Genomic DNA, 9,857 nt, shown 5'->3' on the forward strand with positions numbered 1-9,857 from the left:
TTTTGGTTCAAAAAATGTTTAGGGACTTAATCGTTCAAAATATGAATGTTCATTGGGTTTTTTTCGGACTTTTTTTCACTATTTTGCCACATTAACTAGTTGTACAAGTCATAAGAATGTATCCAACAGGTTTTAGAAAAGTTCAAGAAGTTATTTAACATGTTTTGGATTGTTCAAGAACTTATTTGTTCCAAAAAATTGTCCAAGGAGTTATTTAACATGTTTTAAATTGTCTAAGGACTTATTTGTTCCAAAAAATTGTCCAAGAAGTTATTTAACATGTTTTGGAATGTCCAAGGACTTATTTGTTCCAAAAAATTGTCCAAGGACTTAATCATTCCAAACACTAAAGTCCATTGGGTTTTTTTAGACTTTTTAAAGTTACATATTGGTATAAGTTATTACAACAAAATTGATTTTATAGTATGCCTAAAATGTAAAAACATTCTAAAAAAAATACTTTATAGGACGTAAGTTTATAGAACCAAACCAAAAACCGTCGTATCTAAAAGTGTTACGATAAGTTTATAGGACGTTTTTAGACGTTTTAACAAGTTTTTTAGTATGCTTTTAAAATAAAATATTATATTAACTATTTTATAGAATGTTATTTGAAAAAATGTCCTATAAACACAAGTGTCATATAAAAAGATGAGTTTATACGACACTTTTTAAAATTGTACTATAAAATAGTTAGTAAGATACTTCATTTTAAAAGCGTTTTAAAAAACTTGCTAAAATGTCCTATAAATCTATTTTAGATAGTGCATTTTGTAGTTTGGTCTTATAAACCTGAGTTCTATAGAGTATTATATTTAAACGCCAGACAATTTAGACATCCTATAAAGTCAGTTTTGTTGTAGTGAATGATTAAAATATATATTATGAATATTATAAAGCATTTGATAGGACAATATAAAGACCATTTTATAAAATATTTGTAAATCAAATGAGTATTTATACTTTTCTTTCCCGTGATTGTCACTTGTCGTCAGGTTTTGTTTACATTTTAAACTAATTATATTTTTAATCATTATGGGTATCACTTTGTTACGTTTTTTGTCCATCTGGCTAACTCTCATTAAAAAATTCCGTTAACTCAATGGTGTTTTGTTTTTTTTATTACTTCTTTAATTTCAAGTAAAAAAATTAAGCAAATGTATTGTATAATGTAATATTATTTTAAAATAGGAAAATTGATGAAAATGACAATTTTATACACTGTAGCTTAACAATGACCACTTTTCAGAAATTTTTAAGAAAATGACCATGGAAACATCTCTTGGGGGCGATTTTAACTAGAAGGTATGGAGGGGTCCCATATGTATCTGATTTGGGGGGGAAGGGGAATCAAATATTATATCTGATGTAGAGGAAATGGCCCTAGGGGCCCCAAATTGCCCCCGTGGCGATTTTGAGCCAAAATTTGTCTTTTAGATCCACTTGATTTTAATGCAATATGGTAGTTCTAATGGAAGAAAGAGTCGAGTATGAAAAACAAAAGGATCTCACCTCAGTATCCCTGTACCACAACCAACATCCAAAACAACAGCACCCTTTATAAGAGATGGATTGTCTACAATAGCTTGTCTATAAGCATCTGTCCTTACCTACATAACATGACATAACATGCTAATCCTCATTTTTACTAACAAATTTAGAAGCAATTCATCGAGTTATACAAAGGAGCAGATAATTCAAAAAGTAACTGATACCTTATCACTTATCATCTCTCTGTAGATACCAAACGAACCATATGAGCCAAAATAGCTCTTATTCACGATTATGATTTCACTATCGGCAGGGTTCACAGAAGAATCATTTGATTTTTTTTCATCTGACACTCCATCATGGGCACTGCCGTATTTTGCATTCGTAGATTTCACCTTTGCACCATCGGAATAGCTCGTCCCATTGTTTTTAGAAACAGAAACAACCTCATTCACTACATTCTCCTTGCAGGATTCAACCTCATTCACTGCATTCTCCTTGCAGGATTCTAGAATTTGTTCTACACTGCTGTTCTTGGGAAATATTTTAGATATTCAAATGTGCAATGTGCATTTATTTTTGGAACGAAGGGAGATTGAACGTAATCACATTTTGAAGGATGTTTGCATGCATATGTAACAGTTTAACATGGAAAATCAAGTGGATCAAGGAGAGTACAAGATAGATTGATCAGAAAGTTTCAGTATGGAGGTCTGAAATGTAAACTTAAAAGATAAACTTAAAAAATGACAAAAATATCCATTCGGAGGAAGTCTCCATGCATTATTCAACAAATGGCTACTCCCTCTATCCCAAAATAAATATCCACAATGAAAAGGCACACTTTTTTAAAATTTTGCAAGTACTACACTTCTTAATTAACCAAATGAGAATTGTACCCTTAATACTAGAAGAAGTAATGAACGTCTCTATCCCATAATTAATAGTAGAATTGGAAAGTGCACTTTCGCAAGTGGACAAACTAAAATAGAAATGTGGACACTTGTTTTGGGATGGAGAGAGTATTACTGAAGTGTAACAAAACTTACATCCTTCAACAACCGGGAGACCACGACGTGGCCATTTTGGAAATGGGGTTGCCAGTTGAAAACCATAAGATTCAGCAAGAGGTAGGACTGATTTGATGACATCTTCATTCTCAATTTGGTGAACAGAACATGTGCTGTAGACCACTCTCTCCACTACTGGAACTAAAATAAAAATATATATATAACAATTACACACCAGAAATGAACTTCTCTAGACGTAATAATATAATTTCATAATCAGATGAAAATCTTAGATTTCAAATTCATGCAACTAGTCTTGATGATCCATTTCAGTTTTTAACTGATGCTACCACGTCATAAAGAACATTTTTACCGTTTTACTATTGAATTCATTTTTGACTTCATCTTTATGCTTTGTGGTAATCAGAAAGCCACATCTAGTGATCATTTTCTGGGTATGTCATGATATGGTTCCACGTTTTTAGATCGATAAATGAGAAACCATACTTTGCAGTAGAATTTGCACATAACATTGTAACTTTGGAGTTTGTCGAATTCCAACTTACAAGATAGTGCATGAATTAGTGCCTTCTCCTGGAAAGCAGCAAGTTTGATGAGTCGGCTTATGTCATCACCATCACCTTCCCCAAAAGAGAGCGCAGAAAGAAACACAATTTAGGCAACAAATTAGATTTAGACCTAAGATTCTATGTTCAGAGTTCATAAATACTCTACTTAAAGCAGTCATTTGATCTTAAGAAGAATACAGGGTTCATTTTCTCCAACTTTCGGCAAGTATATTGTTATGTTAGATGACCATCATGTTTTTTTAATTGATACGTGATTAAGATGCGGAAGGCTAGCAATTCACCTGAAGTATGTGACGGGAGTAGATAATCCAATCTATCAGCAGCGGTCCCAGATCCAGAACATGAAGGGTCTAAAAGTATGGCACGGACCTAAAAGTAGGCAATTAGAAAGATGTTATGCCAAACAAAAAGTCAACGTTCATTTCAATATTCTCAAAGCAAGCAGAAATTGAACTCTCATTCAGTTCTGTATTAATAGTTGCAATAGGATAGAATTTTGAAAGGCAACTCGTCATTGGGCAGTAAAAATAGAATTTAGAAGTATTAGACGATATGATGATAACTATGTTTTGTATTTGAATTGATATTTATCTTTGGTAGGTATTATTCCCTTATTTATAAGGATTATCTTTGGTAGGTATTTTTCCCTTTTTTATAGGGATTAATATTGTATATATATATCGGATGGAATGAAAGGAGGGGAAGAGAGGAGATTTACAATTTATTATGGTATCAGAGCATACCTAAACAAAATCGTTTTTTTCGGCCTTCTTCTTCCCTGCTTGCTGCCGCTGATCAGGCACGCCTTCTCTTCTTCTTCCACCATGACTCAACCTGAATCTTCTTCTTCTAAATCTCCCTTTCACCCTGCTTTTGGTGTTAATAACATCAAAAACTCTATCCCTCTCATCCTCGATCGATCAGATGGTCAATATGCCTCCTGGATGGAACTATTTAACATCCATGTTTGTGCCTACAACGTTCTCGATCATATCAATCCCAAAGCCCCTCGACCTGCTAATGTCGATGATGCTACCTGGCTTCGCCTTGACGCCATTGTCAAACAATGGATATTCGCCACCATCACTCCCGATCTCCTCCAAACAATTATAAAACCCGGGGGGCACCGCTCAACAACTATGGGATCGTTTACAGGAGATCTTTCAAGATAACAAGGCTACACGATCCATCTACCTCGAAGAACAATTCAATACCACTCGTCTAAAGGCTTTCTCCACCATCAACGAATACACTTCCCATATCAAAAGCCTTGCCGATCAACTCGCCAATATAGGTACTCCTATCTCTGAAACAAAAATGGTTCTCCAACTGATTTCAGGTTTAACCAAAGGCGAATACGATACCGTGGCGACACTGATTCAACAAACTGAACCTTTGCCAAGCTTCAACAAAGCCTGCTCTCAACTCATATTGGAGGAAACTCGACGCAAAAATCAATCCTCCCATGCCGCTCAAGCGCTTGTTACGCAAAACTCCACCGATCCTGGTCCTAACGATGTTACTCCCTCCGACACCGCCCACAACACCAACACCACCACCACCACACGTGGCGGACGGGGTGGTTACCGAGGATATCAGCGCGGCGGTCGTGGCTCCTATCGTGGTCGCGGAAGGGGACGGGGACGCACCAACTTCAGTGCAAATCCCTTCACTTGGCCCCATCCATGCTACCAACCTGCTCCATGGTCTGTGCCTCCCTGTCCTTACCCGACAGCTTCTCAAGGATTCCAAATGGGTCTTCTTGGCCCCACTCCAAGACCGACGGCTCGCCATCAACAGCCAGGGGCTTCCCAAGCTCATTATACTAGTGAACACGGTGTACCCATGACTCCTACGCAGCTCGAGCAAGCTTTCCATACCATGCACCTTCGTCCCCCGGATAACTCTTGGTACATGGACACGGCTTCCACATCACATCTCACAAACGATGCAGGTAATCTTTCTCATTTATTTTCTTTAAATAAACCACATTCAATTTTAGTTGGCAATGGCACAGTTATTCCAAGTCGTGGTCAAGGTCCCGCTAACCTTTCTTTTCCTAACCGTTCTTACACCCTTCACAATGTTTTTCATGTTCCCAAAATTATTAAAAACCTTGTTTCTGTCCGTCAGTTTACTCGAGACAATCTTGTGTCGGTAGAATTTGACCCTCTCGGTTTTTTTGTGAAGGATTTTTTCACGAAGAAGGTCCTTACGAGACACAACAGCAACGGTGATTTATATTCCTTCCAACCCAGTCCCGCCAAGTCCCCTTCCGTTGCTCTCCACGCCGTCTCTCCTTCCACATGGCATAATCGTTTTGGTCACCCGGGATTTCCTGTTTTTAAGTTGCTTAGCTCTAATGTTTTCGATTCTAGTTTTAATTTCAAAGATCATTGTAATGCATGTTCTCTTGGGAAACATTATCGTTTACCTTTTAAATTATCTTCTACAATTACTTTTGCTCCCTTTGATTTAATACATGCCGACTTATGGTCTTCTCCCATCGAATCTAAAAATGGTCATAAATACTATCTTGTGTTACTTGACGATTTCTCACACTTTATCTGGACCTTTCCTTTACAAACAAAATGTCAAGTCCCTTTTATCTACCAACAATTTCACACTCTAATCCAAACCCAATTTAACCGAACCATTAAAACTCTCCAATGCGATAATGGGAGGGAATTCAATAACCTATCCCTCCAACATTTCTTTCTGAAAACCGGCACCCAATTTCGTTTTACATGCCCCTACACCTCCCCCCAAAATGGCAAAGCTGAACGAATAATACGCACCTTAAACAATACGATCCGTACCAACCTCATGCACGCCTCCTTACTCCCATCCCTTTGGCATCTTGCGTTATCTTTTTCCATTTATATCCTCAAACATCCTCCCCTCTACCACCATTCACAACAAAACCCCTACCGAAATCCTTTATCTTCGCAAACCCACTTACTCTCACTTACGCACTTTCGGTTGCTTATGTTATCCCAACATCTCTGCCACCACCCCTAACAAGCTTGCCCCAAGATCCATTCCCTCCGTCTTTCTCGGCTACCCTCCCAACCATCGTGGATATCTTTGCCACACTCTCTCCTCCGACAAACCCATTATATCCCGCCACGTAACCTTTGACGAAAACACATACCCATATCAACATCGTTATGCTTACCCCTYCTCTTCCTACGAATTTCTCGAAGACWTACCTGTCTCTCCTTATCTCAATCCCCTAAACCACCCCACTACTCCATCCCATCGTATCTCTCACCCACCTCCACCTTCACCCACCACTAGCCCTAACAACGCATCCCCACCCCTAACCAACCCTCTCGTCAACCCCCTACCCACGGTCCAACCTCAACCAATGCCACCACCTCCACCTACCACCATCCACCCCATGCACACTCGCTCCCAAAGAGGTATCTGCAAACCAAATCCCAAATATGCTCTACATTCCGACTCCCTCTCTCCTCTTCCCACTAGTACCAAATCCGCCCTTTTTGACCAAAATTGGAACTGTGCTATGACCAACGAATTTAATGCTTTACTTAAACAAAATACATGGGATTTGGTTCCTCGTCCACGTGATATTAATGTGATTAGTTGTCATTGGATTTTCCGGCACAAATTTAAATCTGATGGTACTCTTGAGCGATACAAGGCTCGATTGGTTGTTAATGGTAAAACACAGGCGGTGGGTATTGATTGTGACGAAACATTTAGTCCTGTGGTGAAACCCRCTACGATCCACACGGTTTTAAGCCTTGCGCTAAGCCGAAATTGGCCCATTCACCAACTTGATGTCAAAAACGCGTTTCTACATGGGCATCTCAAAGAAACGATTTACATGCATCAACCACCCGGGTTCACGGATCCTTCTTTTCCTGGATACGTTTGCAAGCTTCGCAAATCTTTGTATGGATTAAAACAGGCCCCACGTGCATGGTATCAACGGTTCGCGACATACTTACTTAGCATCGGGTTTGTGTGTAGCAAAAGCGACAATTCCCTCTTCATTTTTCGAAGACAACATGAGTACGCCTACCTTCTCGTCTACGTTGGCGACATCGTCCTCACAGCTTCGTCACATACTCTTAAAGCTGAAATTATTGCTTCTCTCAAATCYGAATTCGATATGAACGATCTTGGCAAACTTACATACTTTCTGGGGATTTCGGTCACATACTCCAAAGGTGGAATGTTTTTATCTCAACAAAAATACACTTCCGAAATCATTAAACGTGCCAAGATGGAAAATTGCAAACCTGTCGCAACCCCCGCCGATACAGGCTCCAAACTCAGCGCTTCAGCTGGGRATCCTGTCGYCGATCCTACGGCATATCGAAAATTGGTCGGCGCTCTACAATACTTAACATTTATGCGACCTGACATCACATATGCCGTTCAGCAAATTTGCCTTTTTATGCATGCTCCGCGGGAACCTCATATGAATGCCCTGAAACGCATCATTCGCTATCTCCAAGGCACTGTCCAACTTGGGTTACAACTATACTCTTCCAGGCCATCTCAGCTCCTTGCTTACACAGATGCTGATTGGGGCGGGTGCCCCGACACTCGCCGTTCTACATCCAGATATTGTATCTTTTTAGGCGATAATTTAATCTCTTGGTCTGCGAAACGACAACCCACACTGTCTCGTTCTAGTGCGGAAGCAGAATACCGAGGAGTTGCTAATGTGGTAGCCGAAACTTGTTGGCTACGAAATCTCCTTCTCGAATTACAAACTCCTCTCAAAACAGCTACATTGGTTTATTGCGACAACGTATCTGCCGTGTATCTTTCCGGTAATCCTGTACAGCATCAGCGCACTAAACACATTGAGATGGATATCCATTTTATGCGTGACAAAGTCGCCATTGGCCACGTTCGAGTTCTGCATATCCCTTCTACATACCAGTACGCAGACATATTCACCAAAGGATTACCACGACAACTTTTCTTGGATTTCAGATCCAGTTTGGGCATTCGTCCTCCTCCTGCTCCAACTGAGGGGGGCTATTAGACGATATGATGATAACTATGTTTTGTATTTGAATTGGTATTTATCTTTGGTAGGTATTTTTCCCTTCTTTATAGGGATTATCTTTGGTAGGTATTTTTCCCTTCTTTATAGGGATTATCTTTGGTAGGTATTTTTCCCTTCTTTATAGGGATTATATTGTATATATATATCGGATGGAAGGAAAGGAGGGGAGGAGAGGAGATTTACAATTTATTAAGAAGCATCAAACCAAAAATCTAATTGCTATGCTATGCTCTGCCTACTTCTTTTACAGATGCCATTCACATGAAAGATAACTTCAAATGTTTCTTAGTAAGATATATGCAACCCAAATCTATACTTACCTTGGAATACAATTGATCTTTGGGATTCAAGTTCAAGAAATCCTTGTGTAAAACTTCCACATCTATAAATCATGTAAGATGTACCAAAGCAGAGTAATGAATTCCAATTAATAAAGTACACCTGAATGGGACACAATCTTACAACTATAGACCAAAAGGTCAACACTGAGCGAGCTTAGTACTAACGAGGAAAGATTACACAAATGAAAAAAAATCGAACTTCCTACTTTCCTTATACCTGCAACTGCAAGTTAAAAGAGATTACAAGAAGACTGACATAAATTCTCCTAGAATAAGCATATAGTTAGTTACCAATAATAACTTCCAGAAGAATTACATCTTCATCCTAGAATACATGCTATGATTACTGGAAAGAATCTACTTTGTTAAATCCTTTAGACGTGCATAAAAACCAAACCTAACACACCTAAATGTCCCACTCGAGAGTAGGGTCTGGGAAATGGGATGTAAGCAAACCAAGACTATAAAGCATAAAAAAAAGGTTAAACAAGTGCAAAAAAAAAAACATAGAATCATATAAGAAAAAGTATGAAAATTGAACATTCCTCTATCCATCTTAAGGCTCTCCAACCCTTCCCCCGACTCACTGTCTACTTCTCCAATCTCCCCTCCCACACTCGCTACATGTAGGTCCACAATCTGCTACCCTAATCCTATGTCTCCATGAACTCCCATCAGAGTTCATGACCTCAGAAATGTCTCGGACCTCCTCTGCTCAGCCCACATCCTCCTCAAACATGCTTGTTATCGTAAACAATAACTTTCTGAAGAATAAAAAAGATCTTCATCCTAGAATGCGTGCTATTAGGAGTCCATGTATGACCATGTAAAAAGCATGGAAAGAGTAAATAGATGATTAGTGAAAAGATTGTGACAAATATACTTAGATAAATCCTTTAGACGCGTGTTATCATTTATATCATAAACAATTCACAGAAGTGCACATATATGTACATGCATACCTACCTATACACACACTCAAGATGCAAAAGCAATAACAAGGATACTAGCAGCGCCCGCCAACTTCGTGGTGTGTTCCAAACGTTTAACTCTATCCTTGTTAAGTTCACAAGCAACAATTTTTYCCTCTCCCTTCATAAGAGCAGCAAGGTGTACAGTTTTGTTTCCAGGGGCTGCACATGCATCAATAACCTTAACAAGGAAAAAAGAGTCAAATATTTGTAGATTATTCAAACTAGAAGCTAACATAAGAATCTTTAACAATCACTAATACATTTATACTCGAAGAATAACTAACCTGCCATCCTGATTTAGGCCCAAGGGCAACTGCTACCATGGAGCTTGCCTTACCCTGAGACACAATGAATTATATTAATGTAATCATAGATCAAAAGAGATAAAGATCAGGAAA

General features: G+C 38.7%; 1 protein-coding gene across 1 annotated transcript in view; it reads right to left on the minus strand.

The window, feature by feature from the left end:
* Window positions 1–2,181: 2,181 nt before the first annotated feature.
* LOC112516253 (probable 28S rRNA (cytosine-C(5))-methyltransferase) overlaps window positions 2,182–9,857 on the minus strand; it is an 11,919-nt gene continuing 4,243 nt past the window's right edge. The window contains 7 exon segments of the mRNA XM_025123271.1: window positions 2,182–2,204; window positions 2,541–2,702; window positions 3,068–3,142; window positions 3,373–3,460; window positions 8,465–8,526; window positions 9,493–9,637; window positions 9,744–9,856. Coding sequence (XP_024979039.1) covers window positions 2,182–2,204; window positions 2,541–2,702; window positions 3,068–3,142; window positions 3,373–3,460; window positions 8,465–8,526; window positions 9,493–9,637; window positions 9,744–9,856 — 668 coding nt within the window.

The sequence above is a fragment of the Cynara cardunculus genome (genome assembly GCF_001531365.2).
Source record: "Cynara cardunculus var. scolymus isolate 2C chromosome LG 8, CcrdV1, whole genome shotgun sequence".
Lineage (NCBI taxonomy): Eukaryota > Viridiplantae > Streptophyta > Magnoliopsida > Asterales > Asteraceae > Cynara > Cynara cardunculus.